At 43.7% G+C, this 25,641-nt stretch overlaps 1 protein-coding gene across 1 annotated transcript in view; it reads left to right on the forward strand.

Moving 5' to 3' along the window:
• LOC137521038 (uncharacterized) overlaps positions 1–25,641 on the forward strand; it is a 131,586-nt gene that overhangs the window by 32,480 nt on the left and 73,465 nt on the right. Inside the window, exon 2 of the mRNA XM_068239766.1 lies at positions 24,505–24,563. Within this exon, the coding sequence (XP_068095867.1) occupies positions 24,505–24,563 (59 nt within the window). The remainder of the gene's footprint in view (positions 1–24,504; positions 24,564–25,641) is intronic.

A 25,641-nucleotide genomic window follows, 5' to 3' on the forward strand; every position in this document is an offset into this window, starting at 1 on the left:
GGGGGCACCTATAGACCTGACTGTATATACTGGGGACACCTAAAGACCTGGCTATACTGGGGACACCTATAGACCTGGCTATACTGGGGACACCTATACACCTGGCTACATATACTGGGGACACCTAAAGACCTGGCTATCTATACAGGAGACACCTATAGACCTGGCTATCTGTACTGGGGACACCTATAGGCCTGGCTACCTATTCTGGAGACACCTGTAGACCTGGCTACCTATACTGGGGAAACTTATAGACCTGGCTATCTTAACTGGGGACATCTATAGACCTGGCTATCTTAAATGGGGACATCTATAGACCTGGTTATCTATTCTGGGGACACCTGTAGATTAGGCTACTTATACTGGGGACACCTATAGACCTGGATACCTGCACTGGGAAAACCTATAGACCTGGATACTTCCACTGGGGATACCTTTTGACCTGGTTACCTATACTGGGGGCACCTATTTTGGGGGAACTGCTGCCAGATTAACTATTTTTGGGAAACTGCTGCTGCCAGATTAAGTGTACTTTGAGAAACAGCTGCCAGATTATGTGTATTTTTGGGGAACCGCTGCCAGATTGTGTATAATGGGGGAACTGCTGCTTCCAGATTCTGTGTATTTTGGGGGAACCACTGCTGCTACATGTATTTTTGGTGATCCGCTGCCAAATTATGTGTATTTGGGGGAACCGCTGCTGCCAGATAACGTCTATTTTGGGGGAACGACTGCCATATTATCTGTATTTTGGAGGAACCTCTGCCAAATTGCATGGATTTTTGGTGAAATGCTGTCAGATTACATGTATTTTGGGGGGAAACACTATGGCAGAGTTCAAACTTCCCCGGCAGACCTTTTACACCACTGCTAAGGTCATGTATATTTTGCCCCACCCATGACCACGCCCACATTCTGTTGCGTGACCACACCCATTTTTTGGCGCGGGGGGTTTTGTCAGTGTACAATATAACATATTTATATTGTACTGTTGTCAATAAATTATTATATCTTAGTCTGTAAAAATATAACGTGAAAGGTGGGAAACACTGGTATGGGGGCCCCATATTCTCCTATTGCCCGGGGGCCCCATGAGTTGTCAGTCCGCCCCTGGTGGAGAGCTTGCGCTATCCTGTGAAACTAGGCTGGATTTTTTTAATGAACCTGTCAATCTCGGACTGGGAGGTGGAACAGCTGAGGAAATCCACCTGCTGGCCAAGCAGCAGAATTCATGTGTTATCACTCCCAATAGAAACCTGTAGCAAGTGATCACTGTGAGCAGCAACACATGAATACTGCCAGCAAGTGGATTTGCTCAGCTTTTCCACCCCCCATTCCGACACTGATGTCTGTTAACAGGTGGCAAAGTTTGCAAGCTTTACCTGCACAATATCAGTTCATAGTAAGGATTTTTAAAGGCAAGTAATAGCAGTATAAACTTTTTTTTTAATATAGATATAGACAGTCCTGTCATACCTTCCAACTTTTTGAGACAATATAGTGGGATACTTAAGCCACGCCCCTGCCAAACCCCCAACCACACCCATGGAACACCCCTAGTCACGCATATCATAAAGATTTCATAAGAAAAATATATTGTTTTATACCGTTTATACCTTTCTACCGTGGCTCATTTCCCTACATATTAACATTTGAAAATAAGAAATATATCAATTCAAAGAAAACCTGTAACATCAAAAAGTTCCCCTGGGGGGTACTCACCTCGGGAGGGGGAAGCCTCAGGGTCCCAATGAGGCTTCCTACGCCGTCCTCCGTCCCTCGGGGGTCTCGCTGCAGCCCTCCGAACAGCGGCAATGTAAATATTTACCTTCCTGGCTCCTGCGCAGGCGCTCTGGCGGCTCTCGGCTCCGAAATAGGTGGAAATACCTGATCGCCGTCGGGTCTGCTCTGCTGCGCAGGCGCAAGTCTCCAGTGCCTGTGCAGTAGAGCGGACCCGACTGAGATCGGGTATTTCTGTCTACTTCGGAGCCGAAAGTCGCAACAGCACCCCCGCTGGAGCCTGGAAAGGTAAATATTGAACAAGCTAACGAATCTGTTGGGCAGCTGTTCGGAGGGCTGCAGCGAGACCCCAGTGCAACAGAGACCAGCGTTGGAAACCTCATTGGGACCCTGAGGCTTCCCCCTTCCGAGGTGATTACCCCCCAGGGGAACTTTTTGTTACAGTGTCTCTTTAAAGGATGGGAATAAAGTTTAGAGTCAATTAAACACCTTTTTTCAATACATATATTACATAGATCTGTACCTCAGTCCTGAAAGAGGGACAAATTAGGAAGAAAGAGGGACAGGGTTCCCAAAGAGGGACTGTCCCTCCAAAAGAGGGACAGTTGTGAGCTATGAGTCCTGGATTCAATACAATACATTTTTGCTGCAGGTGCTGTACATTATTCTAATTGCATGACTGCTACATTATTCACTTTAAACAACCTACATTCTGATCTGATATAACAAAGGTAAGGCTTTTTTCACAAGAGATGTCTAAGGCACATGATGTTGGGAACTTCTTGTGATCCAGTCAGGGCTGTGGAGTCAGAGTTGGAGTCAAGGAGCTGGAGTTGGAGCAGTTTCTGGGTACCTAGAGTCTGAGTCAGTGGTTTCATAAACTGAGGAGTTGGATTCAGATGTTTTTTGTACCCACTCCATAGTTCTACAAGGGCTGTGGAGTCGGAGTCAGAGCAATTTGGGGTACCTGGAGTTGGAGTTGGTGGTTTTATAAATTGAGGAGTCCGAGATGCAGTCAGATGATTTTTTGTACTGACTGCACAGCCTTGGATCCAGTGGACCAGTGTGAGGCTGATAGAACATCATACACTCTCTTTGATTAACAACAGGAGGGTAAACATGTTTTGTTTTTGTTTTAGCTAAAATGTGAATTAAAGAGCAACTGTAACCAAGGATTGAACTTCATCCCAATCAGTAGCTGACACCCCCTTTCCCATGAGAAATCTTTCCCTTTTTTCACGGACCATCAGTGGGCTCTGTATGGCTGATACTGTGGTGAAACTGTTGCCACAGTGTGATGTCAGCACCTAGATCCTGACATCACACTGTGGTAGCCATCTTGCATTGTGGAAAATAACAGCTGTTTCCAACTGCCAAGCAACCAGCATCTTCTTCCACAAATATCACCTACCAGCAGTAAAGATGTCACTATGTGATACATTTCAGAATGTAAATCAGGGAGAGGAAAGCTTTTACAATGGGCAAACACTGACTAAATTATTTATACATAATTTTTGTAAAAATTAAGCACTTTTTTCATTACTTTATTTTCACTGGCGTCACTCTTTAAAAGAAACCTGAATTGAGAGGAAAATGGAGGCTGCCATATTTATTTCCTTTTGAAAATGCAAATTGCCTGGCTGGCCTGCTAATCCCTCTGCCTCTAATGCCTGTTACACACCATGCAATTTCTCAACAGAACGGTCAACTAGATAATTTTTGACAGGTCTGATCTGATTTCTGATCGATTTTGTATACAAGTGATCGGAAAATCGATCAGAAAAATGATCAAAAATTAGATCAGACCTGTTGTAAATTAAGTGATCCATCTATCTGACGGGAAATTGCATGGTGTGTACTATGCATTAAGCCTCATCTACACGTGTAGATGAGGCGGTGATGCGGCAGCTAGATTAGCCGCCGGATCGCCTCTTCAGTGTCCCCGCCGCGTCCCCGCTCGCCGCGCGTGTGCGTCGGGATCAATACCCGCTCGATTCCCGCTTGTCCCCGCGCCGCTTATCTTCCGCTCGATTCCCTGCCTTGCGGGGAGCGAGCAGGGAATCGGCGGTGGGGAGATCCGTCCTGTCGGATCTTATCAATTGAGCCGCATCAGCGGCTCGATTGATAAGGAACATCACGGCCGCATCTACGCGTGTAGATGCGGCTTTAGACTTTTAGCCATAGACCTTTAAGGGGTTCTGTGGAGGGGTTAAAAAAACAAAAAACGACACTTACCTGGGGCTTCTATCAGCCTCCTGCAGTTGTCATGTCCCACGCCGTCCTCCTCCGATGCTCCATTCCCCGCCGCCGATCCCGGTCTAATTATGCATCTTACTAGACTGCAGCTGCGTGGCCGTGCGCGCGTTTGATCTCGTGCGTCATTGGGAGCTTTCTGTGCAGGCGCAGTACAAGAAACCTTCGTACAGTACCTGTGCAGTAAGCTCCCGATGACGCGTGTGGGAGTGCGCTATTCGTCTAGTAAGTCGGATATTAGACTAGGACGGGGGGTGGCGGGGAGCAGAGGATCGGAGGAGGACGGTGCGGGACATGACAGCTGCAGGAGGCGGATAGAAGCGCCAGGTAAGTGTAGTTTTTTGTTTTTTTAACCCATCCATAGAACCCGTTAAACAAGCATGCAGATTAGATGTTTTACTTATTTTTGATTGAATTAGCTGACTGTTTGTTTCAGATGTGTGATTCAGGCACTACTGATGCTTGAAAGATCAGCAAGACAGCCAGGCAAATAGTATTGACCTCCCTAGCGTTTTGACTCCATGCGGCGCACGGCCGCGGAAGGGTTTTCTTTACCTACTGTATTTTTCGGACCATAAGACGCTCCGGACCATAAGACGCACCTAGGTTTAGAGGACAAAAATCAGGAAAAAATAATACATACTTATCCTGGTGCGTCCATGGCAAAGGGGCGTCCTATGAACCTGTTCCTCCAATTCCCCAAAATGTTTGTCTCCCTTGTACCTTCTGGGTCCCCCTTTTACCTTTTGTGTCCCTCTGTGTCCTCCTCAGTGCTTTCTGTTTCCACCTATGTCCATTCTGTGTCCCCCATGTCCTTCCTTTGTTAGTCCTGTGTCCCCCTCTCTCTGTCCAGGTTTGCTGTCCAGCGCATCATCTACTCTTCTTCCATATGTCCCATTCAGATGCCTGCCGGCCAATCACATGATGGCGCTGTCAATCATGGCCGTTGCAGCAGCCAGACACGCTAACCCCTGCCCTCCACCGCATCAGTTTTCTGCCTGGCCTCTGCCTCCATATGTTTCATTCAGATGCCCGCTGGTCAGTAACCTGGGACGCTGTCAATTAGGGACGCTGCAGTGGCCAGACACGCTAACTCCCGACGTCCACCGCATCACTTTACGCATCTGCTTCGTCTCTTATCTTCATATATTCCTATCAGATGCCCGACCGGCCGTCTAATTATGTGGGGACGCAGTCAATCATATCCGCTGCACAGGCCAAATACGCGGACTCCACGCTGTCCATCACACCAGCACTCGCTGTTCCTACTGTGTAATAGTGATGGGTCGTTCGCGAACGACCCGGCTCTAAGAGCCGGCTCTTTGCTGCGAACGACTAGAGCCAATGCTCAGTTTAAAAAGAGCCGATGCCTGAGTCACTCACCAGTGCGTCGCCACCCAGCGGCTAGAGCGAGCGGCGCGCTATGTATCCCTCCCGAGTCCCGAATCAATCATTCCCCCGACACAGGCAGCGAATGAGGAGCAAAAGCGGGCGCTGACAAGCGCTACATCACTCCCTTGTCTGCGCTGCTAACCACACCCACCGGCATAACAAAAGCAAGTGAATGCATTGCCTCTGACTGGCCGTGCACTGTTGAAGGGGGAGGGATGAGGGGGGTTGTAAAGGGTTATTTTCCTGTACTGTCTGTTATCTTATTAAACTGTGCCCCTGTTTTGGGTAACTTATTCACCAGAATGTGAAAAATAAAATATGTTAAAAAAAAAAAAAGTTAAAATACAGTAACTGTATTTTTTGTAAGGAACAAATGCTTAAAAATGCTTAATGTATGAATAAGAAATAGCTTATACACAAACAAACCATTCATAATTGCTTAATTAGGCTAAAATATAAGCATACAAGTGATATTAAACGAAGAGCCGATTCAGAGCCGTAAGAGCCGGCTCTTTAACAGGAGCCGATTCAAAAGAGCCGATTCTCTGAAAAGAGCCGGAATGCCCATCACTACTGTGTAATCCATTCAGATTCCCGCTGGCCAATCAGGCGAGGGCCGATGGTCTTGAGGGCGGGACAAGGCTCTGCCATACTAGCCAATCACTGCACTCGCTCTGAGATCAGCGAGTGCAGTGATTGGCTAGTATGGCAGAGCCTTGTCCCGCCCTCAAGACCATCGGCCCCCGCCTGATTGACCAGCGGGAGTCTGAATGGATTACACAGTAGGAACAGCGAGTGCTGGTGTGATGGGCGGCGTGGGGTTAGCTTGTTTGGCCGGTGCAGCAGCCATGATTGACTGCGTCCCCACGTAATTAGACGGCAGGCCGGGCATCTGATGATGATGCGGTGGACGTTGGGAGTTAGCATGTCTGGCCCCTGCAGCAGCCCTTATTGACAGCGTCTCAGGTTATTGACCAGCAAGCATCTGAAAGGGATCATGTTCATGTATAGAGGAATAGTAAGTTATGCGCTAGTGCGGTGGATGCAGGGGTTCAGCTGCTGTGTATGTGTGGGCACCTGGGGGTGGTCTCAATTGTTACATTCGGACCATAAGACGCAGGTACTTTCCCCCCCCCCCACCCCACTTTTGGGGTAGAAAAAGTGCGTCTTATGGTCCGAAAAATATGGTAATTTTGTTTTTCATGTAGCTAGCCTATCGCTAGCTACAGGATTCCCCCCTCCCTGCTCTCTCCCTCCCACCTTTCCGATGGCCGCCGGCGTGAATACCTATCAGGAAATCCTGTTCCGAAAGGGATTTCCTGCAGGGCTTCCCCCGTCGCCATGGCGACAAACTGAATGACGTCATCGACGTCGTGACGTCACAGGGAGTCCCGATCCACCCCATAGCGCAGCCTGGCGGTGATTGGCCAGGCTGCGCAAGGGGTCTGAGGGGTTGGGGGGGGGCATAGAGCCCAGGTGGTTAAAAGCAAATAAAATATGGCAACCTCCATATCCCTCTCACTTCAGGTGTCCTTTAACTGACGCCACAATATAGATCTGCCCAAAGCCAAAACATCAGAACGACAGTCAGGTAATTTACATCTATAAATGGAGTCACATTCACAATCTCTATTTTCCACTTACTTCAGAGTCTCTTCAAATAATCACAGATGTCTGTGTGCATGTATTGTATATAATCCAATATAATGAATTAATATTCCAGCCTGTAAGCAATAGTATGTACAGAAAAATAGTTCCCCCCTATTCTGTCTCCTAATTGATTTAACAGTATTTATGGAGACATATAGTGCAACTGGGGGCTGCTGTTATTATACTGGAATGGCTTTGGTTGCCATGGGAATGTGGAAGTCTCTCTTTATCACAGCAGTTGGTGCGCTTTAGTTAGAAAATCATCTTAAATGGTAGTGCCAAGTGCCGGGATTGCAGGAGGAGATGTGACTTGTGGGCTGGAATCTTATCTACCTATATAGGTGGTGTAATTCCAGCAGGCATTTACAGCTGAATTGATATCTACATTTCACAACCGTGCGCTGCTTCCTGCAGCAATAATACCCCAGAGAATCCACAGCAGACTTAGAATAACTGGGTTATTCTGATATATTACCTATATTCAACCACCCTGCTGGTAAGTCTTTGTTAACGTCATCACAAGAGAGAAAAGCAATAGAATGGGATGTATTTATTAGCGTTAAAGGGTTGATGCATGTAAAACATAGGACTCTATACATGAATTAGCAGCCGAACACATTCAGGGTTATTACATAACATGGAATATAACACTTTAGTGGAGAATGTTCTGTATTGCCGGACGCATTGCTTTGTGCTGTCAGAGTACTAGGTCTGTCCTTGGCTTATTCAATAGATGCGTTAGGAAAACACTGGCCTTCTTTTCTCCAAGTGTATTGCTTTAGCTCTGATATTTTGTGCATCCATGTATCTTTGTGGAATAAAAACATTAAGTAAGAGGACTATGGATGGTGATCTCATCCGGTGGTGGAGCTACAACGGACGCAGAGGTTGTGATCATACCAGGGGCCCTTAACCTGAAGAGCCCAAATTGCAGAACAGTTGTGAAGGGTGTGATTTGTGTGCTGTTGACAAGGGCACCCAATAAAATGCAAACTGCAGCTACAAATAGCTATATTGGGTACCCTTTTCAACAGGACGCCAGCGGGCATCATAGGGTTAGGCACCAGTCGGGGGGCTAAGGTTAGACACCACCAGGGGGGCTAAGGTTAGGCTCCATCAAGGGGAGGGGTTAAGATTAAGCAATACTGGGGGGGATAAGGTTAGGATTTACTAAGGTTAGGCACAACCGGGGGGGGGGGGGGGGGGGGAGTTCAGGTTAGGCACCACCATGGGGGGTTGAAGTGTTAGTTACCATCAGGGGGGCTAAGATTAGGCACCATTGGGGGGAGGGGGGTTTAAAACTAGGCACTACTGGGGGTGGTTTAAGGTTAGGATTTAAGGTTAGGCACCACAGGTAAGTCTTAGGGTTAGGCATTGGTAGAGAGAGGCCTCTGTGTGAGAGTAGGGTTAGGTTAGGTCATAGTAAAATATCGGTAAGTATTTTACTGTAAGGATTAAGTAGTAGAACATCTGTCATTTTACTGATACCCTAGTTGCTGCATTATCTCTTTAGTGATGCTGTGCCAATACTGATCACCTCTGCTATATGCGCGTTGAATAGTAGTAATCATTAGCAAACCATTCCTTTTCCTCTCCTGCTCCACCTACCGCACACAGTGGCTGTTATTGGCACAAAGATATTTATGGAAAATTTGTTGCCCTAGGCAAGACAGCCTTTGCCCCTTAACCCCCTCCCCCCTTTCCACTTCCTTACTTCTCTCCACCCTCCTGCCAAACTTGTGAATATGAAGTTTTCAACCTACATTAATTAGTTTTGTTGGCACCATTAAAAATTATAACTTATGTAGACATTTTTCTTTATTAGAAATAAGTCTGTAAAGGATACGAATAATTACCAAGCAAGGAACCTGCATTACAAACCCTTCTTATAATTGTTATGAGGGGTGTGTAGCCACTTTACAAAAACGTTATACTTTCTTGGAAAAGCAGTTATAGTTGGTCTGTATTATGCTGTTGCTATATAAACAGTGATGACGAAGGGAGGCAGTGTGAACTTTGAATTTTTTATTTTTATTTTTTTTTGGGGGGGGGGGGCATTAATTTTTGCAAAAATGATGTCAAATTTGAATTTCCAGCGTAAATGTCATCAAGAATCATTTCATAATAAAACTATTTTTCTTTTCATTTTGGTGAATTTTTGTGGTAAAAATTAAAAATTTTGTGTGTTTTTTATGATTTTTTTACATCTGAAAGAACCATTTTTTTTCTTTGACCATATTGCAAAAAAGGAACATTTTTTTCAGGAATATTTTCTGGAATATTGAAAATAGCATTTTGGATCAAAAACATTTTGATGAAAATTTGCAAGCAACACTGCTCCTCACTGGGCCAATGGCTGTATAGCTGTGTCACTGCTGACATTCTGCTGCAATATTGCCTGTCTCCGCCTTCAGTACTTTCTGAGCCACTACTCACCCAGAACAAATATGTAGATCAAGTATTCTGCCCACATGCTTGTTCCGAGTGTGAGTTTAGACACATCTGAAGCTAAATCAATCTGCATATCATCCTAACAAATAGTATATTTCTAATGGAAGGGAAATAAATAGCAGGTATTCCATTTAGCAGTTCTTTTACATAAGCAAAAATGATTAAACTTTTAGTTGGTTTTCTACTTTAGAGGAAAAAATGGATCTTCTGATTCTGCCTGCTGCGTAGCAACACGGCAGACACTACGCCAAGCATTTCTCTAATCAGCAACAGTTGGAGAGCCATTTTTCTGTTTATGTTAGCTTGGAGGGCCTAATCCAACTGTGCTCAGTAATAGAACTCAAACCAGCTCCATTTTATCAGCATGAACGGGTTGTTATACAAAATGTTTGCTCAACAGACTTTTTCCACCAGAAATACAATTTATTGATGATTAAAGTGACACCACACCTAGGAACAACAAGGAAACGGAATGCATACAAGTAATGCCAGGGGTAAAAGATGCTGCCATATAGATCTCTAGATCAATCACATCAGGAATCTCTGAAATGTTTTATGCAAAAAGGTATAGTGTTAGCATAGTCATACTGAATTGTGTGTAAATGAGGCTATAAACATTGATGCACTGTACTTCTGTCTTTCTATTGAAAACATTTTAATGTGGTTGTTAATGAATTACATGGAATTTTTGTACCTCCCCCTCCCCTGCAAAACTTTGGAAGGGCAGTGGGCAGGGATTGCAGACACACCTATTCTGTGTTCCACGCCCTGTCCGGTCTTCTCTGCAGTGCTTCACTCTACTTCCTGATTAGCTCAGAAAGTAGAGTGAGGCTCTGCAGAGAACAGCGGATCTCCGTTGCATTGAACGTGGAAGAGGTGAGTCTGTGTTCCCTGCCCACTGCTGTCATTGCTAGAGGGGGAAGCGCTGAAACAGGGAGCTCGACTCCCGCCACTCCCTGCTGCTGTGTGTGCCCGCTGCTCCCCCTTCCCCAGTGCTGCAAATTCCCCCTCAGCCCCCCCCCCCCCCCCCGTATCTGCGTCCTTTGCAGGGGCAATTGTTATGCCCTTTTCCAACTGTTCAATGGTTTGAATTCTTTTTTCCAGATGCACTGTACTTCTATTAATAACTTGGCTTTTGTTCCAGAACACAAGCTTATCTCTTTCACTGCCAAAAGCCAAGCAAGAAGGTGTAACATTAGGGTTTTGCTATGGCAATGTGTCTGCTGGCCTTCGCATAACAATAGCCTTGTGACACCTGCTACTGTGGGGAAGCTATGGAGGTGCTCCAGCAAAATAGCTTCATTGTCAAAGTAACCTACATTCCTATAATTTTTCTGTTTGACAAATTGTCCTATATCATACATTATACTAACTGTCTCCTAATCTCACACTAACCTTTCCTTGTCTAATTACACCACCACCAGTATACTGCCTAACACTAACCTGCTTCTAATGGCTAACCTAACCTCCCCTCTTAGTGCCTAGCATTATAGAGAACCTAAAGTGTGTTTGTCAAATCTTAATAGGACACAGAGTCAGGTTCTGTGACAAGGACTTGCCTCTGTGTCCTTCTATTGTGCTTCCAGGCCCTTTCCCCCCCGGCTCTGCTGCCCCCCCCCCCCCCATTAAAAAAATTGCCAGGCCAGCAACAATCTGCTTGTCGCTAGCATGCTATTTACCTGTGCTTGTCACTCATTGCCGCTCCCCCCCCTCCTGTATTGCACAGCTCCCTCACCTGTGTCCCGTCCCTCCACGCCTCCGTAAGCTTCCTCGAATCGGAAGCTAAGATTCCTGGGTGGTGGCTTAGCTTCCGATTGGAGGAAGCTTATGGAGGCAGGGAGGGAAGGGACACAGGTGGGGGAGCCGTGCAATACAGGAGGCAGGGGATCGGCGATGAGTGACAAGCGCAGGTAAATAGCAGGCCAGCTAGCTAGGAGGCACAATAGAAGGACACAGAGGCAGGTTATTGTATACAGAACATGCCTCTGTTTCCTATTAAGATTTGACAAACACACCTCAGGTTCTCTTTAACCCCCTTCCTAATTCCTAACACTAACCTACCACTTCTAGTGCCTAACACTAATCTTCCCATCTTCTAGTGCCTAACACTAACAGCTTCAGTTAAACATCACTGGGAGAGTAGGGATACATACCAATATAGCGCCATGGAATATGTTGCCTCTTTACGATTTTTGAATGTGAGCAAAATCGAAGAAATAAGTCACAGACCATATATACATAAAATAAAGTCAATTTTTTGATCAAGCAGGAAATATTTAACAAAGTAATGTTTTTACTTTTTTTTTTAAATGTGTATAACAAAATGGTTTCTTCTTCTCCTGCAATGCTATTAAATGATATAGCTGGAATACTCTGATTTTATATGGGATAAGGTTGATTTATATTTTAACAACATCTGATATCTTTGTGGCAATAAATACTCAGCGCTGGCAAGGAAAATGGCATTTATTTATAACTTGTTTCCTGTATTTATTTAGTCCTGGCAGTACGAAACACTTTCCGAAGCACACTGAGAAACTCGTGGACATTTATGGTCAACCTGTTGTGAATATATTCATAGTTGCCAGTGCTGACTGCTTATTTCTTTCTTTTCTTTTAAAGAGAATCTGTATTGTTAAAATCGCGCAAAAGTAAACATACCAGTGCGTTAGGGGACATCTCCTATTACCCTCTGTCACAATTTTGCCGCTTCTCGCCGCATTAAAAGTGGTTAAAAACAGTTTTAAAAAGCTTGTTTATAAACAAACAAAATGGCCACCAAAACAGGAAGTAGGTTGATGTACAGTATGTCCACACATAGAAAATACATTCATACACAAGCAGGCTGTATACACCCTTCCTTTTGAATCTCAAGAGATCATTTGTGTGTTTCTTTCCCCCTGCAGCTATCTTCCACTGAAGTGTCAGGCTGTTTCTTCCTGCAGAGTGCAGACAGCTCTGCCTGTATGTAATTCCTTAGTGTGTGAAAGCCCAGCCAGCTCAGAGGAGGATTTATCCAGCTTGTAAAAGATAAGAGAGAAGAGAGAAGCTGCCTTAATCTAAATAATACACAGGCAATGTGCAGAGAGGGGCCTGGAGGGGGGAGATGCATCACAGAACCACAACACTCAATAATTTGGCAGCTTTCCAGACACAGGCTGACAAGTCTGACAAGAGAGAGATAAGTTGATTTATTACAGAGATGGTGATAGTAGAACCTGCTGCAGTAAGCCAGAACACATTAGAATAGCTTTTGGAACTTGTAGGATGATAAAAAACAGGATGCAATTTTTGTTACGGAGTCTCTTTAAAGCAGTAGAATTAGCCATACTATGCCAGGGAAAGAAACACATATATAAGTAGATAAATACTTGATCTACTTACATAACACATGTATTGTACTGTCCACGTTTTGATTTCAGTTAATGTTATAAAGTAAATAAAAAGAATTCTGTTCCTGGTGGGGGCCATGTCTTTTGCCCACAGTTTAGGCTAACTAGTGATGTCATTTCTGCCCTTTTCTTTTTTATTTTCGCCTCCAATCGCTGAGTCACCTCAGCCTTGCTTGTAAAGACAAGTGAGTAGGGGATCAGGTTTCAGATAAGCAGCTGCCAGGGAAATAAAGGGAAGAGGAAGAATATATTATAGATAAAAAGAACCCCCAGCATGCAACTGTTTGGCACTGACTACTAAAGGGCCAGTGCTCCTTAGCGGAATATAACCCTGCATTTCAACTTTGCTCTAAAACATTATTTACAGCATATTATATGCAAAAAGCATTTTTTTTTACTAGACCAGCATTGGAAGGGTTAAACACAGAGGTTTCAAGTTCCGTGGAGAGATATGCAGAAGTTCAGATTGTTACATTCTATTTAGTTAAATGTATCTATTGAGAAATGTTACACACTTTTTGGCTGTCCTCCAGCTCCTTCTCAGTCAGAGAGATGAGTCACATTCAACACTTAGATACATTTATGTAAACAAAATGTATCTATGGCAGCTTCGGATGCGTCTGCAGAAATCTCCAGGAACTTTAAAGCCCTGTGTAACCCTTCCAATGCTGGTCTAGTAAAAAAAAAATGCTGGTTGCATATAATATACTGTAAATAATGTTTTAGAGCAAAGTTGAAATGCAGGGTTATACTCCGCTTTAAATATGTGATAACTCCAAATCATAACAGCAGAAAAAGTTTTGAATGTTTTGAATGCAGGATTAGCATCTTTATCACTTAATTCACTTAGACCAGTTGCTTTAAATAAGAACTGGTTAATTAACCCTTTGTATTTCCTGTCCTAATGACTAAAGATGGTCAAAGAGTTGCAGTTATTCTTGGTTTGCATGCCAACTGCATACAGCTCGGAGCTCAGCCAACAAATGCTGCAGCTCATATTCCAGTTAATTTCAGGACCAGATTATCTACTAATTAAGGGAGGTGATCAAAAGGCACATTCATACTATCACCTCACCTCTTTCATTGGACGCATGAAGGTGGAGAAGAGCTCCTTGCCCATAAAGGATACCTGACAACAAGCAAAGCTACCCATACTTAGCACAGAAGTTGATTCATATTGGAGTCACATACCTCTGTGTGTTGTCTGTTCCTCTCCTCGTCCCTCCTGGTCCCCATAATCACTCCTTGAAAAATGTGACTTTTGGCTATAGTCGAATCTTCAGACAGGAAGAGGCAGGCTTGTTGCAATCAATGTTCCCTCCTATCACCCTCCCATTACCTCCTATTAAAGTGTACCTGTGACTTTTAAAAAGCAAAAAGTTAGATACTTACCTCAATAGAAGGAAGCCTCTGAACAATGCAGAGGCTTCTCTCATCCCCCTTGAGCTTGCCGTTCCAGCCCTGGGACCCTCTGAACCTATTTGACAAGGGCTTGTTGAATAGGTTTGAGCAACCACATTCCCGTCTATGAACGAGCACAGCCACAATGCGCAGGTGCAAGAATGTTGTGCCTGCACAGTAGCACACAGCAGTGCAGCCACCCTCATTCACAGACTGGAGTGCAGTTGTGAAGAAGACGAGAGTTCAGGTGACCAGCGGTGGGCTGCAGGATGATCAGAGAAACCAAACCACCAGAGAATGCAGAGGCTTCCCTCTACTGAGGTAAGTATCTGCCTTTTTACCATTTTAAAATCACAGGTTTGCTTTAAGAAGAGTGAATGGAGCAGAGAAGAAAATTTAACTTTAGCCAAAAGTGAAATTTGTTAGGAGTGATTATGGTGACCGGGGGAGAATGAGGAGAGGAACAGACAATGCACAAAGTTATGTGGATCTAGCATGAACATACCTCTGTGCTTACCTCCTTAGGTAGTTTAACATTGGGAGTGTGCTTTACAAGGGATGAGAATTTCCCTATTGTTAGCTAGTAGTGGGATAACAATAATGCCCATGACCCCAGCCATTGTGAGACTGGGCTGGGGGTTGATTTTGTGATATGCAGAGCGTGGCAGTGGAAGCGGCATACATCCTCTGATCAAGTAAGGAGAATGTACCCGGCACTACTTAAGCTGCAAAGTTGCTTTATTCAATTTCAATGTGCATTGGTATAAACAAGTTCAGTGGTGCATGTCAAGGACCTGTTGGCATGTCATGTGATGTGCTTCAGGGAACTGCAAGGAGTTACACTGCATGGAGAAGGTGAAGAGAGGCATGAAGAGCTAGCTCTGTTGCCAACAAGTATGCCGATGCTTCGCTTTGGATGGGTGGGGTGCCAGTTGTAAGCTAGTGCAGGATGGCCTGGCCAAAATTTTGGTCGGGGGTATGTGTGCAGGGACCTCAACCATCTGTCAGCCAATGTTTTCTTCCAGCTCTCAGCTGAGTTGATCTGCCAGGCTGATCACTGGCTAAAGTGTCAGGTGCTGCTGTACTCATGCTAGATTATCACCAGAAGCAGTCATTATCGGCCACCTCAGTTGACTTTAATCTAGTGTGTGCACAGTTTTTTTGTATAATGTGGCCAAGCCCTCTGTAAATACTGATACATGAAGGGCTAAAAAGTAAGTATGATTCATTGTATCGCTATTAAATTTGTAATTTGATTTATATTCATCATTTCATCTAAACAAACCTGTAGACTCATAAAAAAATCAATTCACCATATAGATCTTTTGCATGCAAGTCTTAGTAGGTGCCTGCAGTATTCATTTCCTAAACTGAGCCTCCAGCTCAACCAAGTGGTCTAGTGAAAATCCAATTCTGGCTCTCAGTAACCTGTGACCGCGTTCTGGCTTACCTGTCACTGCGCTGATCTGGAGCATTGTGCCTGTGTTGATGACAGAGGTAGCATTCCTACACAATCATTACCTGGAAATCTCTTTATGTAGCTGTGAGGACTGTTTTTGGAATTATAAAATGCAGCCACTTATTAGAAGCTGCCAGGAGCGTAACAATAGCGCCTGTAAGGGATACATGCGCAGGGGGGCCCATGGAACGTGAAGCCTGGTTGGGGGCCCATCCAGGGCCGTTTTTTTTGCCTGGAGGGTGTGTAGCGCAGGAGGTGGGCCGTGGACAGTAGGGGGGCCCCATCCAAAGTTTTGCAGGGGAGCCCAGTGATTTCTAATTATGGAAGTTGCATATAAAACATCTAAGAGGTTATTTATGGTTGCTTCTGGTTTATCTTTATGGACTCTTTCATACTGTCAGTTAGTTCTAGAACTGTGGAGTGATAAAAATGCTGCAATAAAAATATGCATTGTTCTCACACAGATCTGTCCACGCCATAGTACCGCAGTGACTGACATGCACTGCAGAAGAATCAGCCACAGGCATATTGGAGGTGATAACTAATGATCCAGGCCTCATTTGAAAGCAGTGACAATGTTGCCTGCACACCAAAATCCTAGCAAGTGCTAGCAAAACACTACTGGAGATTTGCAAAAATTCTATCAAAGCAAAAAACCTTTTCCTAGTGAAATGTACACAACAGCAGTCAGTATCACCTCATACCTCCCAGCATGTTGAGATAAGAAAGGACTCTTTCAGACACACCCCTGCTATACCTCTAAATCCCCACCCCCCCCCCACACACACACACCTTGTCACGCATTTCACAGGGAATTCCACAGCAAAAGATGTGGTTTATCATTTGAACCACACTGATACTTTCTATAATCAAAAGTTTTCCTTTGTTTTAACGTTTGAAAATAAGAGATATATCAATTCAAATGATGGGTATAAAGTTTAGGGCCAGTTACACACAGTCCTGAAAGAGGGACAAACGCGGAAAGGGACAAAGGTATTTAGTTCCCAAAGAGGGATTGTCCCTCCAAAAGAGGGGCAGTTGGGAGCTATGGTTACCTGGTAAAAATGCTTTATGTTACCCAGTACTAAAGGAATTCTGAATATGAGAAATATATGGCAGGAGCCATGCAGACGCAATTTTGAAAAGGCGTTTTAGCTCATTTTTAATTAATAGGAACAATAAAACAGGTATGCGGTAAAAGTCATAAAATAAAAATAAAATAAGCAGATCTGTCACAAATGTTTAAAACGTTTGGGAGGCAGTGGTGGCCAAGCCTGTATTGGACCCCTGGCTGTGTGATACTTCTGTTGTTTTATTGCCTGAGGAAGCGGGATTGTGCCCGTGAAACGCGATGCCAATTGTTTCTAGGAGTATGTGAATAAATTGATACTACTTTAATCGACAGCATCGTGTCTGTTTTGGGTTGGTTGGTCCACCACCGCCTCCCGAACTTTTTAAACATAGCAATTTTTATCCTTTTGGCGCCTCTGTACATCTCTACAAATTAAGATATCCACCCCAGGTGGAGGGGTGCTACACCCTTTTTTCCTCTATCCGCAGAGAGCGACATCTTAGTCCTGAGTGAGGACAGGCCTAAACTCCCCACCTGCCTCTACAATGGTAACCCTGGTTTGTAAGTATAATATTTACGATTCATTATTACTTCCTTTTTCCAATACATACTACACTATATTTGGCTCTCGGTTTTCTGCTTTATAGATCTGTCACAAAAATCATCTATATTCAGTGGGCATTCCATCGCTTGTGATAGTCAGCGACGGAGATGCAGATTAGCTCATTCACTTGTGGTGGACAACAAATGAAACAACCGTTTTTTAATTGCGTTTTCCCCCCTTCAAAGATTCAAGATGTGGTAGGTATGTTTCTATGTTCTAGAGGTCCCTCATGCCACTGCTGAAGTTATTCTACCTAGCTATTACTAGCAGTATAGCTTCTGAGGCCCCTGGCACTCGAACAGGCTCTTTTGTGGACACATCTCTGCATCTGTTCACCACATGATTGTACTGTCCGTTGTTCTTTCATGCGCAGTACACTTGAGTGCGGGATGTACATACAAAGGTGTTCACAAAAGAGCCTGCTCGAGCACCAGGGGTCTCAGAAGCTACGCTACTTCCTAGTAAGAGCAGTGTACAGGGCCACTGTCAGGGCATCACAGGGGGACAGATGTATGGGGTCTGAGATGAGTCTGGGGCTCAAACAGTGGCAGTGCAACATGGGCCACATTTGTGGTCAGCGATTCCAGCTTCTGCTTAAACCCCATAGTGACCAGGCTATTTTTTACAATATAGGCCAATGCAGCTTTAAGGCCTCGCTGCAGGGCCGTACAACTCAGCACACAAGTGATCCCCCCCCCTTTTCTGCCCACCAACAGAGCTCTCTGTTGGTGGGCTGTGATCGCTCCCCCAATGTTTGTTTATTATTTTACAAATATTTTACTGTTTCTTTTTATAATACATTTCTTATTTTTTTGTATTATTTTATTATTTCCCACTCTCTCCATCCCCTCCCTCCCCTCGGCTGTCATAGGCTTCAGCCAATGAGAGCTGATTGCTCTCCTGCCTCCCAGGGGGACAGCCGTGTCACATTTCTGTCCCCAGTACAACGCTGCCTTAGATCACAGCGCTGTACTGTGTAAATAGATGGCGGTGATCACCGCTGAGAGACTGATGACAGAGTGGAGCTTCATCATCCAAGCGGAGACAAATCAGCGCGCACAATCTCCTGCATATCTCTGCCCCAAGATTTTACGCCAATCGGCATTAGGCCATCCTGGGGCTGCCGCCGCAGCCACGCCCAACGGTGTGAAGTGGACGGCAAGTAGTTAAATGATATCTTAGTCCTCATGAAAATTCAAAAAGGGGGAGCATGCATGTGTAGTGGGCTCTCCTCATGCCCACCGCTCCCCATTCTTCTCCTTTCCCCTCCGTTATGATGCACCTACCCTCCAAAGCTACTTCCTGAATGGGAGGATCGGCAAAGTCTGCGCAGGAGCTGCCCAGCAGCCGGGATTGCTCTGCACATGCGCACTATACAGTTGTCATGTAGTGTGCTTGCACAGAACGCTCCTGGCCATGGGCGCACGATCAAAGAGCGCGTGTCGCCAGGAAGTGCCTGCACAGTCTTCGCCGACCCTCCCTTCCAGGAAGTAGCTTCGGAGGGTTGGTGCATCATAACGGAGAGGGTTGGAGGAGACCGGGGGAGGGGGGGCAAGAGGAGAGCCCACTACACATGCCTGCTCCCCACATTTGTATATTTTCATGAGGACTAAGGTATCCTTTAAAGGCATCCTGAAGTGACATGTGGCATAATGAGATAAACATACAAATACAGTGCCAATCCTACCTAGTACTTGCCTGTATTTCGTTTTTATTTTCTCCATTGCAGGGGTTAATAAACAGTGTTTTATCTCTGCAGTTGAGGACGTAAAGGTGCGTACACACGTCAGATTTTTTCAAACGACCGGTTGTTTGGATGTCTGAACGATTGGTCGTTTGGACGTCAAATCGGGTGTGTGTACAAACAGTCATTCAGCTGATGAGACTGGATTTGACCAATCCACCAAGCGGATCAGTCAAAACCAGTCTTATTCAGACGTCCAAACGACCGGATTCCAGATACAAATGGATGCAAGTGGTCAAAGATCTTTCTAATGTGCCTTTTTTGCTGATCTGTAACATAATCAGCCACCTGAGTCGGTGAGAGTACCCTGTGTGGATTGTTTGTGCATTGGTTGTTTATCCTAGGACTGTATATCACCGACCTGGACTACTATTCTATGATTTTGTGTGAACTTTTATGTTAAGCGCTACACAGATCTATACATATACTATTTCAGGGAGGTTACCCCCCATTGTGTGGCGAATCATTTGTGCTCAATTTAACTCTGATTAGTTCCCTTTTTTTCCCAGACAGAGGAGCACTCATAACCACATTGTTGTTACAAAACATAGATATGAGTCTAATATAGTTTCCAGTACAGGAAAAGTTAAGAAACTCCAGTTGTTATCTATGTAAAAGAGCTTCTCTGAACTCTCCGACTTTCAAAGTCGCAGAGAGCTCTGTCTTCTGAAGGTTATTATCTCAAATGTCTGTGACCATATTTTGCTTTTTTTACAGAGGAATGTTCAAAAGGTCAATAGCCTGCTCTGTGAAATCATTAAGAATGCTGAGTAGTGTGTAAACTGCAAATATTAGAGAATGATGCAATGTTATAAAAAATATGAGACTATTTTCTTTGCTACTAATGTTCTATTAATTATCCGTACTACACAACCAAATCATTATACCAAATCATTATACCATAATTGCTCCATTGTTATTGCCTGATGAAGTGGGATCAAACCTGCAAAACGCGTTGCATACAGTATTTGGAGTTCATAAATAAAATATATTGACTGTCTTTACTACAGTCGTTGTGTGTCTACTTGGAGGAGGAAAGTCCACCACTACCTCCTCTATTTACCAAGAATTTGGTTTTTAAGCTCATTTAGCTTCCTTTTGTCCTTTTGGTTCCTCTGTTCTCCTGCATAATACATAGACATATGACTATGGTCATATGGCACTATATTGTGAGCTCCTTTGAGGGACAGTTAGTGACAAGACTATATATACTCTGAACAGCGCTGCGAAGATGTCGGCGCTATATAAATACTAAATAATAATAATTCAGGATTACTTCTTCAAATCCAATTATTTATCATATACCTTTCTTTTCACATCATGTTTGCCGTCAGGTTTGTTTTTCCCAGTAAACATCCACAGATTTGTTTCTCGGTAAACTTACCTAAATTCTTAGTGCCATGAGTGTAATTGCTTGATTTGGTGACTAATACCCTTGATGTTATTTTGTTGATATATATTTACAAGAGTTAGCAGCAGATGTGTTGCTTATTTGGAAGCTGTTTCTGTTAGATACGTTTAATCAAGGGAAGAATGAGAATAAACCCCATTGAGTGTTATTGTGTTACATTGAAAAGGGAAGATGACTCAAGGCTCTTTATTTTTTTATGATTCTGCTTAGGCAAATGACAGCGGCGTATTGTTGTTTATACAATGGTCGCAATGATATAAGCAAGAAGGAACTGCTGAAGATAAAGCAAACAAAACTCCTCTGCTGCACACCGTAACCCAACACTTTTGTGGAGGCGGCACGATCCGGTGCTAGGGCATACTTTTCCTTTCCTATCCATCTCTGTAGATTTCCTCTGTAAAAATCAATTTGCTGATGGAGTATAGGCTGAAGGAGAGGAGAAGATACTTGTGGGCTGATTTAATGATATCTCCAACGTCCATAAGCAATCCAGCAAACCTGAACCAAATTAATCAAAAGCAGACACGACGTGAAAATATACTGATAAGATATGCAACTGTATATCTCTATAGTGCTAATCTTAAAAGGCAACTGTAACCACCTAAACATATGTATATATAAATACTTACCTAAGAGAAGGGAAGGTTCTGGATCCCTTAAACCCTTCCCGTTCTCTGCATCCCTTTGTTCTTTTGACAGGCTCTCCTGTTCCAGCCTTTGACTTTGTCAACAGAATTATTTGTGTCTCTGAGTACTTCCGGAGAGGAGTGGCTCCATACTGCACATGCCTAAAACTGAGGCAGTTGTCTACAGAAGTACTCAAAGACCCGAGTACTTCCAAGGAGACCCAATGATCCAGCTGGAGGGAGTTTTGAATGGGCCCAGAAGTGGAATGATGGGATGCAGAAAGGGCCGGGAAGGCTCTAAGGCATCCAGAACCTTCCCTCCTCTTTGGTGAGTATATAACTTTTTTGTTTTAGGAGGTTACAGTTATCCTTTAGGTAAGACTAGAATACCATAGTCTTTTTTTCTTTCTTAAGGCCCCTTTTACTCTTGCAGGCTAACCTTGCATTGTGTTACCCTATTTTTCCTCAAGAAGTTGCAAAAGCATTTAAATTCTACGGGGACTTTCACACTAATTGCAGTCCATTGCAGTGCGCCAGAAGTATCCATGCCAACACAAAGGCAACAGCACGTTACTGCAAGCACTGTGCTTAGCACACAGTGCTTGGGATAATGGAAGTCTATGGGCAATGCAACGGAATGCAGCACATCGTTGTGCACATGCATGGACCGACAGGGAGTGCATCACTGAGTGGGGGGCTGCGCTATGTATATGACCCTTTTGGCCCACTCTGCCACAGGGTCATATGTTTATTTTTTTTTGGGTGAGTTATGGCAGGAGCATCACATCCCCACTGCAGTGCCAAAAAATTGGCCTAAAGGTTTAAAATCTACTTTCAAACATTTAACTGCCTTGGGCACATGACAACAGTTCCTTTGAACATGTTATCTAAACCTTGCACTCAGATGTGTTTTTCTCAGCCACACAGAGTTTTACCAACCTCTCATTACTTATCAGTGAGAGTCACGCTTTCACTGCAGTATCCTTTACAACTGGATACAATTAAAATGGCCACAGTCAAAATTCTGCACGAAAGATGGTTCAACCTGCTGCAGCCAGAGCTGGGACAAGGTCCTCCAGCACCCAAGGCTGAGACCCCAAAGTGCGCCCCTCCAATCCTGCCACCCCAGCCATCACTCACTGATTGCTGTTAGACTAAGAGGCACCACAGGGCCCACAACCTCCCCAACACCTTAATATGTTATCTGACTTGCAGTCACTGCCATGTATCCCCTTTTCGTATATTTTTTTCTGCCTCAAACACAATTAGGAATGACAGCTGAATGAATTCTGCGCCCCTCCTACACTGCGCCCTGAGGCTGGAGCCTCTCCAGCCTATGCCTCGGCCCGGCCCTGGCTGCAGCCAAACTCCTGGGTGGTGTTACTGTTATTCCCTCTTTAAGTTATCACAGCTTGGTGGAACATGTTATCCGGGCATCGGCTATTGCTGGCAGCCAAATTACCTCATTTTTTTCCTAATTTGAGCTCTAGCTATAAGAAAAATCGGATCCCTATTTATGACTGGCCAGTCATTTCATATTGCTGCTGTTTGCATAACCATGTCAGGTGCTATTTTGTTCCCATGCTGTGTGATTGTCTACAGTTTGCCTTGAGGCCTCTTTTTATGGTTTGATACAGTTTTATATTTGTGAGAAATTATTTCATTTTGAGATATTTTAGATAAATATGTTTACCTATGTTGTCCTTTTCCCCATTAACCACTTCACCACTGAGGGGTTTTACCCCTTGAACACCAGAGCAATTTTCACCTTTCAGCGCCCCTTCCATTCATTCGTCTATAACTTTATTATTACTTATCACAATGAAATTAACTATATCTTGTTTTTTTCGCCACCAATTAGGCTTTCTTTAGGTGGGACTTTATGCCAAGAATTATTTTATTCTAAATGTGTTTTAATGGAAAAATAGGAAAAAAATGTGGGAAAAAATTATTATTTTTCAGTTTTCGGCCACTATAGTTTTTTTTAAATAATGCATGCTACTGTAGTTAAAACCCATGAAATGTATTTGCCCATTTGTCCCTGTTATAAAACCGTTTAAATTATGTCCCTATCACAATGTTTGGCGCCAATATTTTATTTGGAAATAAAGGTGCATTTTTTTCAGTTTTGCATCCATCCCTAATTACAAGCCCGTAGTTTATAAAGTAACAGTGTTATACCCTCTTGACAGAAATATTTAAAAAGTTCAGTCCCTAAGGTAACTATTTATGTTTTTTTTTATTGTATATTTTTTTTTTTTATTACAAAAAAAAAAAATTTGTGTAGTGTGGGAGGTAATGAGTTAATTTATTGTGGAAAACTAATGTATTTGTATATGTAAAATGCTTTAGGGTGTAGTTTTACTATTTACAGGGAGTTTGTTTACATGTGACCTGTAAGCGTCCGGAAGGACGCTTACAGGAAGCAGTACAAGGCTGGGAAAATCACAATGATCGCGCTGTTTCTAATAGAAGCAGCGGATCATTGTGGGGGCTTAGATCAACGAACGGGAATGGATTTTCCCGTTCATTGATCTCCGGGCGAGCGGGCGGCGGCGTGCACGTGGGGCGGGAGTGCGCACACGAGCGGCAGGAGCGCGGACAGCGGCGGTAGCGCGGAAGGTACGGATTTCTCCTTCCCTTGGTTTTTTAGGGGGGGGAAAAGGGACGGAGAAATTCGTACCGCAGGGGGTAAAGTGGTTACTGTACATTTATAAATAGTCATATAGGCCTTGGAAAAACATTTTTCGTATAGATATTGACTGACCCTACCCTGTCTGATGAGCACTGCTATAGCTGTAATTCTCATTACGGCCTATGGTGGCGCCTAAATGATCAGTGCAGCGGTGTGCCAAAATTAGATGACTTGATTATAAGGTACATGTGAGTTTAAAAGGTAAAAGTTACTTACCACAGATATTTAGATACCTACCAGTGCCTGCTAACAGCCCTCCTTAATACTTTTTGAGTAATTAGCAGAGATGGTCAATGTGATGCAAATGATTTACACTTGCATTGAAATGTCATGTAAATTGTGTGCAGCTTTATATTAGACCAATCATAATAACTTCCTGTCCATGTTAAGCTGCATATAATTTACATGAATATTGATGCAAGTGGAAATAATTTGCATCTCACTGACCATCTCTGGCAATGAAGGAGATTAGCTCCCTTGCTTACTTGTTGATTCATTTTTCAGTGAAAGAAATTAGTTATTTTGTGTTTTTCACCTTTTCATATTTTATTTCTAGAAAAGAAAAGAAAAAACCTTGAAAACAAAGCTATTTACATCTCATATATATTTTCTAGATGTGAAAAGGAAGAGTTTGTGTGTCAGGGATGGGATGTTCCTGCTCCACAGAATGACGGTAGGTTTTTATTGTTATTAAAGTGGATTTTTGTTTTGTATTGGATTGTGTGAGACATGATTATACATTTTGTGAAATTTGTGGGTGATCGCAAAAATGCTGCTGCAGTGGAGATCCAGAGGGTCTCTACTTTCTCGCGCAAGAGTGACAAGGCAAACTGGCATCAGGGAGAGGCGACAGGACCAGCTCTTGCTTTGTAGGATTCCACCTTTGCAAGAGCACCAGCATGACAGTATTACAGGGTGCAGACTCAGGCTAGGTTTTCACTTGTGCGTTTTGTGTCAGATTTTTCTCTCAGAAAATTTGCATTGATTTTGCAACAAATGGTAGTGAATGGGGCTGTTTCCATTCAATGCGAATTTTCGTTAGCGTTCATACACGTGAAAAAATCTGAGGTCCTGTATCATTTTTTTGGACATCACGTACGATTCGCGTATAATGCTTTGTATAGGCAATGCGATTTTTCGCGTTACTTGCCCGAAAATTCACATTAGATCCATGGTTACAGGAAGTTGTCAGCAGTCATGACTAAGCTGTTACTAGGCAGATTATGTTATATTTAACTCATGCGAATTTTCACGTACGAAAATTTGCATAAAACGCGTAAAAAATGTGCATGCGAATCTTCACTAATAAGAAAAATCTTATACGATTTTTTGCAGGCGCAAATGTCACACTATAGTGGAAACGTAGCCTAAGGGCTTAATTCACAAAAGAGTGCTAGCTGATAGCACAGCTGTTTTTGTGCGAATTTTCGTGTTTCGCGCGATCGCGAACTTTCACACAAAACCAATATCGTTTGTGTGCGGAAATTCGCGATCGCACACAATGCGAAAATTCGAGCGAAAACGTCCGTGCCATCAGTTGGCACTCTTTTGTGAATCAAGCCCTTAGTCTGAAACTTTAATCCACGTAGAGTGATGCCATGCTGGCCTAAATCTAGCAATGGTGCCCCTGGCAATGATCCCAAATGTGCACATGTAATATTTATATTATTTGGTGGAGTGGGTGGCTGGTTGGGGGTCAAAGATTCAGACTAAACGAGCTGATGCTGTGCCTTATTTTATCCAGCAACAGA

The sequence above is a fragment of the Hyperolius riggenbachi genome, chromosome 6 (genome assembly GCF_040937935.1).
Source record: "Hyperolius riggenbachi isolate aHypRig1 chromosome 6, aHypRig1.pri, whole genome shotgun sequence".
NCBI lineage: Eukaryota > Metazoa > Chordata > Amphibia > Anura > Hyperoliidae > Hyperolius > Hyperolius riggenbachi.